Source organism: Protobothrops mucrosquamatus, unplaced genomic scaffold, assembly GCF_001527695.2.
Source record: "Protobothrops mucrosquamatus isolate PMUCROS unplaced genomic scaffold, P.Mucros_1.0 scaffold303, whole genome shotgun sequence".
In the NCBI taxonomy this organism is placed as follows: Eukaryota; Metazoa; Chordata; class Lepidosauria; order Squamata; family Viperidae; genus Protobothrops; species Protobothrops mucrosquamatus.
The window spans coordinates 39258-54992 of NW_015386645.1; the positions used below are offsets into that span (position 1 = coordinate 39258).

At 37.9% G+C, this 15735-nt stretch overlaps 3 protein-coding genes across 3 annotated transcripts; all 3 read right to left on the reverse strand.

Moving 5' to 3' along the window:
- Positions 1 to 158: 158 nt before the first annotated feature.
- LOC107286599 (olfactory receptor 510-like) lies at positions 159 to 1103 on the reverse strand. The gene has a single exon (XM_015814991.1). It carries the CDS (start codon positions 1101 to 1103, stop codon positions 159 to 161), a length of 945 nt encoding a protein of 314 aa, XP_015670477.1.
- Positions 1104 to 6251: 5148 nt separating this feature from the next.
- LOC107286600 (olfactory receptor 2D2-like) lies at positions 6252 to 7205 on the reverse strand. Its single transcript, XM_015814992.1, has one exon. The coding sequence runs from the start codon at positions 7203 to 7205 to the stop codon at positions 6252 to 6254; it is 954 nt and encodes a 317-aa protein (XP_015670478.1).
- A 5475-nt stretch (positions 7206 to 12680) lies between these two features.
- On the reverse strand, positions 12681 to 13625 carry LOC107286601 (olfactory receptor 2D3-like). Its single transcript, XM_015814993.1, has one exon. The coding sequence runs from the start codon at positions 13623 to 13625 to the stop codon at positions 12681 to 12683; it is 945 nt and encodes a 314-aa protein (XP_015670479.1).
- Between the last annotated feature and the right edge of the window lie 2110 nt (positions 13626 to 15735).

Sequence of the window (15735 nt, forward strand, 5' to 3'; positions counted from 1 at the left end):
CAAAGTACTTTATTTCACATTGATTAGGCTGGAGGAACATAGCAGAGTAAGATTTTTAAATTAATTTAATGAATTAAAATAAGATTAGTGAAATATTGAAAATGACTTTAAATAATTGGTTTGAGTCAAAAGAGATGAATTCAACAAGACAAGAATCCTCATGGCTTTTCTTCAAAGTTCCTACTTTTCAGAACCTTGCTAACAGCCCTGTGGACATCCTTATTCCGCAGAGTGTAAATGATGGGGTTAAGCAAGGGAGTGACTACAAGATACATAACTGCAATGTTTTTGTTCCTGTCAGGAGATGAGCTTGAATGGGGGGTTATGTATATAGAGATGATGGTACCATAGAACAAGGTGACCACAACAAGGTGAGAGCCACAGGTAGACAAAACCTTATAGCATCCTGCAACTGACTGCATTTGAAAAACTGAATACAGGATGCAACTATAGGAACATAAGATAACTAGGAAGGGAACCAGAACTACAAATACTGATAGACCATTAAGTATGTCTTTGGTGCGGTTTACATCATCACATGCAAGATCTAGCAAAAAACGTAGCTCACAGAAGAAATGGTTAATGTGATTAGGACCACAGAAGGAATGACGAAAGATGCAAACAATATTGACCATTGAGACGATGCAGCCTATAATCCAGCAGGAGATAGCAAGCAGATGTTGGTGCTTTCTGTTCATGGCAGAGGCATATCTCAGGGGGTTGCAGATGGCCAAGTAGCGATCATAAGCCATGACACCCAACAGCAAACATTCAGTACTGCCCAAGCTCAAAGCACTGCCTCCCTGTAACATGCAACCTATTGAGGAAAGCACTCCTTTTCCAGCCAAGAGATGGGCTAAAGTCAGAGGCAAAGAGCTAGTGACATACGCTATGTCCAGGCTTGCAAGATGGCTGAGAAAGAAATACATAGGTGTGTGCAGTTGAGCATCAATCTGTACCAATATGATGATTAGCAGGTTACCCAAAATTGTGAGCAAGTACATTGTTAGGAAGACCACAAATAGCGCAATGCGTTGATTTCGTTGAGAGGTGAGTCCCAAGAGGACGAACGCTGTTTCTGAAGTGAAGTTCTCAGCACCCATCTTGGCATTCTGCCTACAGAGCAGAGATACTGATGGAGAATGAGTTTAATAGCAAAACATTAATAGAGAGGAGAGAGAGAGAAAAGTTTCTATATCCACTATAACACAATGTCAGCTGAGAAATCCTTGGTTTCCGATGCACCTGTCTGGATTGTTCAACAACACTACTGTATCTTTTGATTCGTACAGAACAGTGTCAACAACATTGTCAATGGATTATCACAAAGTGCTGCATTAACTAGATAATGAATCAACTCCTATCTTGGGATTGGCATTATGAAAATTGAATGTTGAGATGATTCACATATGATTTATCCTCCAAATAGAAACCACCTTATTAATAGAATCTGGATTTTCTGCCTAATATCTGTAGCAGGACTATAGACCATTTTCAGCAAGAGTGACAAACATCAGATGGAAGGACAGTAAGGAGTAATATGGAACACTGGCTTTCTTTATCTGAAACCTCCACAAAAGGAATATATGTCCTTAAGTAGCTTTGTAAAAAAAATCCTTTGTCCATTGGGAAAGAATGCAATAAGGATCATCTTCATTCAAAGTTACCAATAACATAGAAACCTATAAATTGCTAATTCATACTAATCAGTTCAAAGTTCTCAAAATCTTTTGAACAATTCCTTTACATTATAAACTAACTAGATTGTTATTTATGTGTTTCTTAGATTGTCTTATGATCCTATAGGGATCATAGACTGCTACGGTCTATTTGATCATCCCTACTAGTATGTGTGAATTATAGTGACAATATCTCAAGGGGTTATGAAATGATGAGAGAGAGAGAGAGAGAGAGAGAGAGAGAGAGAGAGAGAGAGAGAGACAGACAGACAGAGAGAGAGAGAGAGAGAGAGAGAGAGAGAGAGAGATTGTCTTCAATTGCCAAGAAAATGGTGTCAGTTAAATCCACAAGAGCTGAATTCAACTTGAAACATACTATACCTTTATGAAGCAATTATTCAGGATCTGAAGAGAAGTAAGAACGTTAACTTCCTTCTTTATTATAAGGGGAGCTTTGGTCAACTAGAGACCAACTTAATGGAAATTACTCGACTCCCCTTGGTCCTCTTCAGTAAGTCATTATACATGTTTCGCTCCTTCTTTTAACCTCATAATTAATGTTTTCAGGTTTAAAGGAAAAAATCTTCACCTAATCAGTTTGTGTTAAATTTTTGGGTTGCTGTGAGCTGGTTTACAACTGGCTTTGAATGAGGCAGAATTTGGAAATTCAGTGAATTATTGGAGGACAATGAAGATAAGAACATATGTTGAGCTTCTGATATTATATTTACCTAATTCAAACACGACAATTTAGGATGATTCTCCTGGTAATGGGGACTAAATAGGAGGAAAAATATATGCCCCCATTACTAAACATTCAGTCACACTAAGATGATTTTTTCCATTTTCATGAGATGCCCATCAGGAGAAAATTCTGCATGATTGTCAGATGAAAGCAATCAGAACTACTTGTGAAGAGTCTCAACAGTAGTTTATTGCCATTCAACTATGTTACAAGAATCTTACCAGACTCACTACATTCTCTTGGGAATGCCAAGCTAAGGCTTCAAGGATTCTGGGGGGGGGCAGGGGGGAGAGAACCAGCTTGTGCTTCTCACTGCAGTGCAACGACTCTAAACTTGGGCCTCTCTTGTCCTCTCCCTCCAGTCTAGGTAGAGATTCCACCACAATGATTAGAGCAGTGGTGGCAAACCTATGGCATGGGTGCCAGAGGCAGCACTCAGAGCCCTCTCTGTGGGCATGCGCGCCGTCGCCCTAGTCCTAGGCCTTCAGCTGGGTTTTATAAAACCTTTTCGCTTTAGGCCTCTGCCGCCGTGTGCAAAAAAAAAAAGAGGTTCAATCAATCAGTCAATTTCAACTTCTCGCGGGAAAAAAAAAATCTTGCAAAGTTGGAATTGATTGATTGAACTTTTTAGTCCCACCCAGTCTGCCATTACCACCACAGCCATGCCCACCCAATGGGCCACGCCCACCCAATTGGCCATATCCAGCCAATGGGCCACACCCACCCGGCACTCGACGATGCAGAAGTGGGTTTTGGGTTGCAGTTTGGGCACTCAGTCTCTAAAAGGTTCACCATCACTGGATTAGAGCTTGATGAAGTCTCTTATGTAAGGCAAGACATCTAGAGTACCTTTGATGAATAACAGTTAGATGTTCCAGAATAATAAGCCATAGACAAAGTGATATTCCTAAGAAATAGGAAGATCATGCCAATGAGTTCTACTATTTCTTATTCCCACATTTTCTATTCTTCAGAGAGTTTATTGGAGGAACATTCTGCATGGCACTTTTTAGTTAGTCCCTGTTGTTGAACTGAGAAAGGAGTTGCTTTTCAATTGGCATGTCAACCTTCAGCTCGAGTATCCAAATAAAATCCAGGATATCTTTCATTTCTGAAAATCTTACTACAAAGAATTCCAGTTTTATTTAATATACCAGGCAGGAAAATTCTAATCAGACAATATTTCCTGATTATTGTTTCAGTTCTTTTAATTGTAGATTTTGAAACTCAAAAAACATCGAACTTCACAGACACCGATCTTGTCAATAAAATTATTAACTTCATGGTAGATGCAAATAACATTCGGCTCTCTTGTCTAACTACTCATAGCAAATTTCCAAAGATTTATGCACAAATGTTTCTCCTTAGCCAAAATTTCTGTAATATGAAACACACTGTAAAGCAAAAGAAAGAGAAATGATTTGATGCAATGTACCAGAAAAATTACCTTTGATTCAATATGGGAATAAATGATCCTTTTCGCAAAACATAATAGGCCAATATTTTTTATGTTTTCCGTAGGATGTATAAAAGTTGCTAGAATCTTGATTTGTTGTTAGACCCTTTCAACAAGTTTGCTTTTATATAGACTAGACTAGACTAGACTAGACTAGACTAGACTAGACTAGACTAGTATAGAATAGAATAGAATAGAATAGAATAGAATAGAATAGAAAATAGAATAGAATAGAATAGAATTATTTATTGGCCAAGTGTGATTGAACACACAAGGAATATATAAAATATGTAAAATAAATATCAATTAAAAATACAGTGGTCTTTGTCAAGCATTTAGTCAAAATCATTTTTTTAAAAAAATGGAATAATGCAAATTAAAAATAGACAATTTGATTTTTAACCTATAAAATGATGCAATTATTAAAAAACATTTATTTATTTATTTATTTTATTAAATTTATTGAAACCCTCCATCTTACCACAAGGTAACTCTGCACAGTTTAAAATATACATATTTACAATATATAGCATACCATGTATATATATATAAAGTTAGGATGAAGGAAGTCTGCATTATGTTTATAAAATGTCATCTTAACATAGACTTCTGCAGGCTATGGGTTGAGAACTGGGACATCATCAGAGGTTGAGCTCTTTTTGAAATCATGAATAGAATAGTTTTCCTTGGTAGAAGGAAAGTCATGGAAACAAAACAGCATATTTCCAACCTCCAAAAATTTCTCCCTATTAGAATTGGACGAAAATCAATTTCTGCTCCAGAAATTCTAATAGGGAGAAATTTTTGGAGGTTGGAAATATGCTGTTTTGTTTCCATGGCTTTCCTTCTACCAAGGAAAACTATTCTATTCATGATTTCAAAAAGATCCAGTTTGTTATAGATTGATTAACACAAACTGGATCGCTACTGTGAAATATATTTTGGATTCCTTGCTTTTAACAGTGGATAGGAGAAGTTCAAACTCTCCTTCCATCTCAATGTTCCCATTACAGCAGACTCAATGAAGTACAGAGAGGCTGATAGAAGAAGTTGGTGTTCCAATTTAACATCCCTTTCCCTTAACATGTCAGCCTGTCTGGTCCAGCCATATTGTCATGCAATGCTCTGCCTCAATACTGGTCAGCAAAAACTTTCCATAAATTTAGGGAGATCCCTGATTAAGAATGTCACTAAGCAGAAGATTTAGAAGATGAATTGTAAAATATCCTTCACTGAAGAAGGTGAGACGAGATAACATCCTGGTCTTTATGAACTAACTGCTTGAATTTTAGATGGCCCCAATTTAAATCTTACATTTTGGGCACACAACGGTTTTAACTGCAATGGTATATGTCTATGAGCATACACAGGAAAATTGTGTGAGTGTATCTTTTATATTATTGTTCAGGACAGTATTGTTAATTTTTTGATTTGGTTGTAAATCTTCCTCATCTTCTTCCTCACTGACTTTTTTTTTTAATTTCCAGATTTAAACTGATACTGGATTTCATTCTGTGTAGAAAGAGAGATGAGTTAACCTCTAGGCAATTTTTGAGAACTAACTGCTTGAGTTTTAGATGGTTTCAATTTAAATTTTGGGCATGCAGTTGTTTTAACTGCAAAGGTATATGTTTACTGAGCAAAATTGTGTGAGTGTACCTTTTACATTATTGCTCAGTACATTTTTTTGTGTGGTTGGATTTGGTTATAAATCTTCCTCATCTTCTTCTTCCTCGTTATCTTTTTTCATTTCCAGAGTTAATTAAACTGATATTGGATTTCTGGAGAATTTTAGACATACCCTTCAACAATTTCTACTGCAATTCCTATTCAGCATTTCCAAGGGTTATCTTTCACAGACAACCTTTTTTTCCTGTTAAATAGTATAAAGGAGGACTACTTGATTTCTATTGCTGATACCACATTGTGCTACAATGTTTTACACCAAGATACTAGCATTAGGTTGCATTGGCTGCTGAGAAAGCTACATTCCTTGCACAATTATGCTATTTATCGTCAGTTTCAAACCAAACCAAGAAAATTTTCTTGAAAATTTGTCCTAATATTGTCCCTTTTTTTTTTTTACCTCTACAGAAAACTACCAGCATGCAGGGTTCTACGGTGCTTTTTTTGCAGCGGGTTTTCAATAATTAAAAAAGATTGAGATCCTTCTGCTTTTTGTTCCAAGCCTTCATTTGAACGATGTTAGAGGAATCAGAATAAAATTGCATTCCAGTTAGACAATAATCATGTCTGAGGTTTCAGAAACTACTCACAGATGAACAGCTAAATCATTTTAGTAAAATATTGATACTGACCTTAAATAATAGCCTTTAAGTCAAAATAGATGAATTCAACAAGATAAGAATGTTCATAGTTTTCCTTCAAAGTTCCTTCTTTTCCACACTTTGACCACAGCCCTGTGGACATCCTTATTCCGCAAAGTGTAAATGATGGGGTTAAGCAGGGGAGTGACCACAAGATACATAACTGCAATGTTTTTGTTTCTGTCAGGAAATGAGCTTGATTGAGGGATTATGTATATAGACATGATAGTGCCATAGAACAAAGAGACCACAACAAGATGCGAGCCACATGTGGAGAAAGCTTTCTGCCATCTTGTAGTGGACTGCATTTGACAAATGGAATACAGGATGCAACTATAGGAACACAAGATAACCCCAAAGGGAACCAAAACAATAAATGCTGATAGACCATTGAAAATGACTTTGGTGACTTTTATATCATCACATGCTAGATCTAGCAAAAAATGCAGCTCACAGAAAAAGTGGTTAATATGATTGGGACCACAGAAGGAATGGCGAAGGATGAAAACAACATTGACCATCGAGAAGACACCTGCTATGATCCAGCAGGAGGTGGCAAGCAGATGTTGGTGCTTTCTGTCCATGGCAGAGGCATATCTCAAGGGGTTGCAGATGGCCAAGTAGCGATCATAAGCCATGACACCCAACAGCAAACATTCAGTACTCCCCAAGCTCAGAGCACTACCTCCCTGCAACATGCAACGTGTCAAGGACAGCACACCTTTTCCAACCAAGAGATGGGCTAAAGTCTGAGGCAAAGTGGTAGTGACATACACAATATCCAGGCCTGCAAGATGGCTGAGAAAGAAATACATAGGTGTGTGCAGTTGAACATCAGTGTTTACCAATATGATGATTAGCAGGTTACCCAAAATTGTGAGCAAGTAGATTGTTAGGAAGATCGCAAAGAGCAGAATTTGTTCTTTTCGATGAGAGGTGAGTCCCAAGAGGATGAACCCTGTTTCTGAAGTGAGGTTCTCAGAGCCCAATCTTGGCATTTTGCCTACAGAGCAGAGATATTGATGGACAATGAGTTAAATTGCAAAATACAGATAGGGAAGAGGAAGAGAAAACTGTACATCCAATCTACTATAATACAAGGTCAGCTCACACATCTTTGATTTCCAATCCATCTATCTGGATTATTCAGCAATAATACTGTATCTTTTCATTAACACAGAACAGTACCAAAGATAGTCTCAATAGATTATCAGAACATACTGTATTTTCCAGATAATAAGTCAACTCCTGTCTTGCAATTGTCATAACAAAACCTGAATGTTGGAACAATTCATACATGATTCATCCCCAAACAGAAAACAGAATACAATGCATTAATGGAATCAGAAATCTTTAGAAGAGAATATTTGTAGCTCAGGGTTGAACTGTGGGCTTTTGGTGCTCCCTGTTCTTGGTGGGTTTCTTGCAGATTAGGCTAGAACTGATGATGTTACCTTGTTTGGTAATGAAATGTCTGCAAGAAAACCAGCAAACTCCATACCAAGGATCCCACAGAATCAAGGCATTTCTGCCTAATATGTATAAGAGGGCTACAGACCAGGTTCAGCAAAAGTGACAAAGATCAGAGGAAAGGACAGTGAGGAGTAATATGACACACTCATTTCCATTATGTAGCCTTCACAGAAGAAATTTATGTTGTTAAATATCTTGTAAGAAGTCTTTTCTCCTTTGGAAAAGAATACAACCAGGATCCACTTCATTCAAACTTACCAATAACATAGATACCTATAAACTGATAACTCATACAAATCATTTCACAATTCTTAAAATATATTGAACAATTGCTTGATGTTATTAATTAAGATTATTATTTGTGTCTTTGTTAGATTATCCTTTGCTCTCCTACATAATTCCATTGAAATACTGAAATCCTTTATGGACTTTTTGCTGGAGAAACAGTGACATATGGATTTAATGATTAGAAAGGGTAGATTGTGGAAAGAAAGAAATTATGATATAATTTCAGTCAGGGAAACACTAAAAAGTATTTATAACAGTGTTAAGAAAATTGGAAGTTATTTATTTCTTTTTTCTTTTTCTTCCTTTTTTTCTTTGTTGATTTTTTACTTTTGTATTACTTTTTCAATTTAAACTGATCAAAATAATACAATAGAAACCTACCTCTGTGTTTCTCCTAGGACTTCATCAGCTCTCAGGGAGATCTGATTCTTGCTATCAGTTTCAAACAGACGGGTAAAAGCTGGAGTAGCTACTAGTACAATTCCCAGGGAATGATGCTGAAATATAGGGAAATCTTTGGGCACAGTCATCAGAAACTCTCAGGTACTTAGCCAAATATGTTCCTGATAACATATTTCACTTTTATGAAGCAACTATTCAGGGCCTGGAGAGAATTGGGAAGCACGCTACCTCCCTTCTCTATTATAAGATGAAAATAAGTGTCAGACAGGGACCCACTAAATGGAAATTGCTCTGCTCCCCTTGGTCTTCTTCAAAAGGTCATTATATATATTTTTCCCTTCTTTAAATCTCATAAGTATGTGAGTGACTACCTAGAAAGCTGAAATTTGAAATTTGATGAAATTTGCTCCACTCCAGATTTGGGCTGATTTACCTCAGAATTTGAGAACTTTCCAAAGATTAACTCTAAGGAAACTTAATGAAGGACTCACAATGATCACCTTTTCCATGTGTGTTCTTTCTGCACTTGGACATTAGTCCCCACCTAATATTCTTATGGGAATTGAGGGTTTTGGATAACTTCCATTTTGGTAGTCCTGAAACCTAAAAGGGAAGTTGAAGAAAGCAGTACTGAATAATTAATTTGGCCAATACACTAAATCATTATTTTGTAGCAGTTTGCCACAGTCATGTTCAAGAAAAAAAAAGTTTGGGAAAAGCCCTGCATTTTAGGAATATCAACAGGCAAAAATATTGGAGGAACTAAAGTAAAATTTCCTTCTGTGGAGTGTGTGTGATAACACTAAGGTGACCAACTTTTTTATAATGAAAAGGAGGACACAAATAAATTGAAGAAAAAAAATATCGTAAATAAAAAAAACCCATTTTATTCATTGCAACAATAATACAGACAACTTGCATGTGCAAAGTTTGCCAGCCGGGTGTTTTGGCGCGCTCAGCAGCAATTCCTATTGGCTTTCGAAAGCCAATAGCGGGAGTAGCACAGCTCATGCAAAAGTTGAAAAAAAAACCATCAAAAAAAGGTGCCGGAACGCCGTTCTGAGCGTTCTATGAGAAAAAAAAAGCTCTGCAAATTAGTCTTCAAATATCGAAAAGGAGGACATGTAGGAGGACACTTTTCAAGGGAGGACAGAACCTACAAAAGGAGGACTGTCCTCCCTAAAGGAGGACGGTTGGTCACCTTAATAACACCTAAGGCACTTATGTAGGGTGGCCACTTACCTTTTAGTGGATCACAATTTAATTCTTTGTATATTTTAGATTGGCTTTAGATAGCAAATACGTAGGTGTGTGCGCCCATCCATGTGTTTGTGTGGATATGTGTAATGTGGGTATATCCTTATGCTATAGCTCAGTGCTGTCAAATTTGTTTGTAAATCTCCTTGCACTCTTCTTAGTCCTCCTTTTTTCTTCTTCAGAATAAGGAATAAAACTGATATTAAATTTCCAAAGAAATACAGACATATTATTTCAACAACTTTTATTGGAATTCTCTATAAGTCATTTCCCTTTTTTTATTTATAGACCATATATTTTAATCATTTTTATTGGAAATCTTGATCACATATTTACCGACAATATTTTAAAATAATTGTAGCAGTATATTATAGTCAGCCAGATGTTTAGACTGGATTTGGCATTTTTGTCCACCTCTGGAGTCCTTGCCAAATCGAACATCTGGTTGACTGTGCTACTACTACTAGTAGGAATAATAATAACAATAGTAATAATAATAATAATAATAATAATATTTTAATATTATTAATAATTATTAAGAGACTAGACAGCCACATGTCTGAAATGGTAAGGTTCTCTTGCTTGAGCAGGGGGCTGGACTAGAAGACCTCCAAAGTCCCTTCCAGCTCTGTTCTATTCTATTCTAATTGGTGCAAGATATAGCTATAATATTTCAGGTCATTACGTTAGCAATATCTACCATGATTTGAGATATCAACAGTAAATAGATGATACTCAACTTTATATCTCCACCCCTGGGGACCCAAGTGATGCTGTGGCTGCCCTCTTGCAGTGCCTGGAGGCTGTGGAGGCCTGGATGGGGGACAATAGGCTTTGGCTGAACCCTGGCAAGACAGAGTGGCCTGGAGTTTCAAAGCTTCAAGATTTCAGACTACCTCCTTAGTTCTGGATGGGGTGGCACTCTTCGTAATAATAGTTTTATTGGTTTGCCAAAATATAAAATGCAAAGGAAAATTCAAAAAAGTAATAAAAAAACTAGAATAAGGGGGAAGGAAAGAAAAAAGAAAAGAAAAGAAAAAAAGGCACCAACTTCCAACTCTCTTTAGTACAGTAGATGATGACAACACTACAACCACAACTTTTGCTTTTACACAGCTGTATGTACAAGCCATTTCTATAACAATAAACCTATCTAAGGGATTAAATATATTCTCTTCTTTGAATAAAAGAATTAGTTTGACCATCTCTACTTCTCTTTGCGGTGGGAAACAATATCTCTCTCTATTGACTCATTATTTTTTATCATAATTCATATTAAGGGAATCCTCTATAAAAATTTCAGTTTTTTTTTTAAAATCTGGACTTGCAAATCTTGCTGGAAGAGCAGATGGCAGTCATGGCTAGGAGAGCCTTTGCACAACTTCATCTTGACTGTCAATTGCAGCCTTTGCTGAATCAGGAGTCCCTGTGCTCAGTTACTCAAGCTCTAGTCATCTCATACTTGGGCTAGTGCAGGGGTAGGCAACCTTGGCTCTTTTATGACTCGTGGACTTCAACTCCCAGAATTCCTGAGCCAGCTGTGCTGGCTCATGAATTCTGGGAGTTGAAGTCCACAAGTCATAAAAGAGCCAAGGCTGCCTACCCCTGGGCTAGTGCAATGCGGTGTACATGGGTCTACTCTTGAAGAGCATTTGAAAGCTATAGCTGGTGCTGAGTGTGGCAGTGTGGGAAGTGGCTAGAGCCTGCAAAGTGGCCCATGTTACACCACTGCTCAGTGAGCTGCACTGGTTGCTGACTTGCTTCTGGAAGCAATTCAATTTTTGGGTTATCACCTCTAAAATCCTGCATGGTGTGAGCCCTGGATACTTGAGGAATCATCTCACTCCAGTGGAACTGGCCTGCTCCACCCATGCCAGTAAAGGGAGCATACTGCGGATCCTTAAGGAATTACAGCTGGCCAGGTCCAGGAAAAGAGCCTTTTCTGTTGTGTGTCCTGCCCTTTGGAATATCTTATCACCTGCCCTTCTGCAAGTGCCTTAAGACCTGGTTCTGCAAGATGACTTGGGGCCCCAACGGGGGAACATCACACTGGAAGTGGTTGATTAATTAAGAGCTAATCCCACCTCCCCCCCATACATCCAGCTCTCTCCTTCTCCAGCTTGTGACAATGATTTTGTTTTGATGGTATTTTGATTTTGATATTGAATGGATTGCCTTTGTTGCTAAAATTGATGCAATTCTTCTATTTCCATAGCTCTGTCATTTTATCCTAGACTTTGATCAACTAGAATAGAATAGAGCTGTAAGGGATCTTGGAGGTCTTCTGGTCCAGCCCCCTGCTCAAGCAGGAGAACCTATACCATTTCAGATAAGTGACTGTCTAGCTCAGGGGTAGGCAACCTTGGCTGGCTCAGGAATTCTGGGAGTTGAAGTCCAGGAGTCATAAAAGAGCCAAGGTTGCCTACCCCTGGTCTAGCTTCTTCTTAAAAACACCCATGATTTCGGAAGGCAAACTGTTCCACTGGTTAATTGTCCTCACTGTTAGGAAGTTTCTCCTTAATTCCAGGTTGCTTCTCTCTTTGATTAGTTTCCAAGCATTGTTTCTTGTCTTGCTCTCTGGTGCTTGACCCCCCCTTTCTTTGTGGCAGCCCCTCAAATACTGGAATGCAATACTGCTATCATGTCACCCCTATTTCTTCTTTTCTTTAGACTAGCTATACTCAAGTCCTGCAGCCGTTCTTCATATGTTTTAGTCTCCAGGCCTTTGATCATCTTAGTTGCTCTTCTAAGAATTTGTTTGCTTTAAAATCTTTCTTAATATTGCCCCACTATTCCTACCTCTTCAGAAATCCATCACCACAACTATGCAGTAAAAACAACAAAACACCAGCACTTTTTCCAATAATGAAGACTGATTCAATACATTTAGATTTTTTTGATTTTTGTTCCAAGCAGTTCTTGTCATTTGTAGATCCAGATTTAAACACCATTCCAGACAATTAAGAACCTCCCCACAAGTCATCAGCTGGAGAATATTAAGAGTGTATAGCAGACTTTAGTTAAAACAGACAAATTCAGCAAAAGATGGATATTCATGGCTTTTTCTCAAAACTGCCTCTTTTCAACACCTTACTCATAGCCTTGTGGACATCCTTGTTCCGCAGGGTATAGATGATAGGGTTAAGGAGAGGAGTCACCACAATGTACAAGACTGCAATTTTTTTCTCCCGGTCAGGATATGAACTTGATTGGGGGATTATGTATATCGAGATGATGGTGCCATAGAACAAGGTGACCACAACAAGGTGGGAGCCACAGGTGGAGATAGCTTTCTGCCAACTTGCAGCTGACTGCATTTGACAAATGGAATACAGGATGCAACTATAGGAACATAAAATAACGGAAAAGGGAACTAGAACAATAAATGCTGACAGACCATTGAGAATGGCTTGGGTGTGTTTTATATCACCACATGCCAGCTTCAGGACAAATTGCAATTCACATGTGAAATGATTAATGGAATTACGACCACAGAAAGAATGATGAAAGATGCAAACAGCATTGACCATTGAGAAGATGCAACCTAGGATCCAGCAGGAGCTGGCAAGCAGGTGTTGGTGTTTCTTGTCCATGGCAGAAGCATATTTCAAGGGGTTGCAGATGGCCAGGTAGCGATCATAAGCCATGACTCCCAAGAGCAGGCATTCTGTACTGCCCATGCTCAAAGCACTGCCTCCCTGTAACATGCAACATATTGAGGAAAGCATTCCATTTCCAGCCAAGAGATGGGCTAAAGTCTGAGGCAAAGTGGTAGTGACATACACAATCTCCGTGCCTGCAAGATGGCTGAGGAAGAAGTACATAGGTGTGTGCAGTTGAGCATCAAAGCGTACCAATATGATGATCAGGAGGTTACCCAATACTGTAAGCAAGTAGATTATGAGGAAGATCACAAAGAGCAAAATCTGTTCATTTCTCTGATGGGTAAGTCCCAAGAGAATAAACCCTCTTCCTAAGGTGAAGTTCTCAGATCTCATTTTGGCCTCCTCAGGAGAGTGGAGATGTTGATGTGTGCTGAGATAAAAGACAAAAATCAGAAACAGAAGAGGAAGAGAAAACTCTGTTTTCAGAGCATTATAGTATAGTATAATCTCAGCTCTGACTTCCTTGATTTTCAGTGCATGTCAGTAGCCATTACTGATCATACGTTTCTGGAGTCCTTAGTGCTCTCTGAGCTTGGTAGTTTCATTACCAAACATCATGATGTTACCTAGTTTGGTAATGAAACATCTGCAAGAAAACCACCAAGCTTACAGAGCACCAAGGTCTCCACAATTCAACCCTGAGGTGCAAATATTCTCTTCTATCAGGATCATAGTTTGTTACCAGGAGGGCCATATGTTTTCAGTAATACCAAATTATAGTAGCAACTCTTCTACTCATTAGACCAGTGCATTGCTTTTGGCAAATAATGCATTAACTATCTTGGGAGAGCTGTTATGGAATGCAACAGTCTTACCTATGATTTATCCCAAAGACAAAACATTTTACAAGCTAGAATTTCTACCTAATAGTTGTAGGATATGTATGTAGACACATTTCATCAAGAAAGAAAAATATAGAATTTGTAAGGAGGAAAGTAAGGAGTGATATGGCTGACTAGTTCCTACCATCTTGAATAATTTGCCATTTTCTTCTACTGAGATGTTTCATCAACTTTCCAATCCAGTCTATAACTATAGGATCTCTTACTGATTTCCTGTTTGATTTCTATCTGATCTGACTTTTTTCACTTTTGGAGACCAATTAAGGTTATATGCCACTTACTCGGTTCTTCATCCATAAACTGATAAAAATAACAAAATAAATTTTACCTCTGTGCTTCTCCCAGGAGTTTGTCAGCTCCTGAAGAGTTGTGCCAAACCTTGGTTGATGGGAGTTTAAATTCCCACGCAACGATCCTGAATTTTAATGAAGTATTTGGGCAGGACTCATCGCAAACTTTATCTTCTGTCCTCAAAAATGCTGCTTGGACCAGGTTCTCGGCAACCTTTTAGAAATGGGATTGAATGTGGACTGGGAAGTCAAAAAACATCCTGGAGAAGAAGAGCCAGGTTACAGGTTCTATATTCTTTCTGAGATAGTTGCTTAGATGGTTTCATAAAGTCCTCAGGAACCAAATTCAAATTGAAAGACTCTTTACCTTGATTCAGTGCCTAAAGGGAAAGGAGCAGCACACTGGCTTCCTTCTTTGTTATAAGAAGATTTGTAAAATTCTTTGCGGGTGGATTTGATGATGTAGGATTGCTTAACACCCTTGATTCATCTTCTGTAGATCATTATAAGTGTTTGCTCCTTCTTTAAAACTCATGGGAACCTGGGAGACTAATTTAAAATAAATGATGTAAACCTAATTAGTCTGCTTCCTTTAGCAGCTCCAGATTTAGGCCTAAATCTGGAGTTGCTAAAGGAACTTCAGTTTTCCTCATTTCCTTGCAGTTACATAAATCTCCAATGATGGAGCTCCAAGATAACGTCTTGGGGATAGTAGCCATCTCCTTCTTCAATGTTGATGGTGCTAGTGGGGAAATTGTACCTTCAGCACTTTGCCATATGGATTTGGGGTCTTCAAAATTAGTTGTCCAACATTCTAAGATGAAGGTACCCAGAAAGCTGCAAGGACAGTTTGGGTCAAGAGACTAAATTAATCTGCCCTCAATACCCTTATGTAGCCCTGTAATAGTATTATGGAATTGGATGGGTGATTGTTATAGGAACATATACAATAATTGAAGAGAAGTGAACTAGATAAGAAGACAATAATAACTTGATTTATGATTAGATAGAGCCTGAATGTGTTAGGGAAGCTAAGACCAAAGAAATAAAGATTAATCTAATTAAACAGAAGTAAAACCTTCATTTACTTCCTTCTTTGTTTCCCATTCATATGTAACAAAACTGAGGAAGTGAGGGTAAGATCAAGGGGAAAAAACTCAAATGTATGAGCTGTCTATAGGTAAAGAGGAAGTGTCATATTTTAAGAAAGAACATGAGACATCTAAATAGGTTGGAAAGATGTTTGTTTGGAAACCAAGTAATCTGAAGAACAATTATAAACATTGGTTCAGTGGGTTTGTTAAATGGTGC

What these genes read in the sequence shown, in the direction of transcription:
- LOC107286599 (XM_015814991.1), bottom strand. Translation starts at nt 1,103, where the DNA reads ATGGGTGCTGAGAACTTCACTTCAGAAACAGCGTTCGTCCTCTTGGGA.
- LOC107286600 (XM_015814992.1), bottom strand. Translation starts at nt 7,205, where the DNA reads ATGCCAAGATTGGGCTCTGAGAACCTCACTTCAGAAACAGGGTTCATC.
- LOC107286601 (XM_015814993.1), bottom strand. Translation starts at nt 13,625, where the DNA reads ATGAGATCTGAGAACTTCACCTTAGGAAGAGGGTTTATTCTCTTGGGA.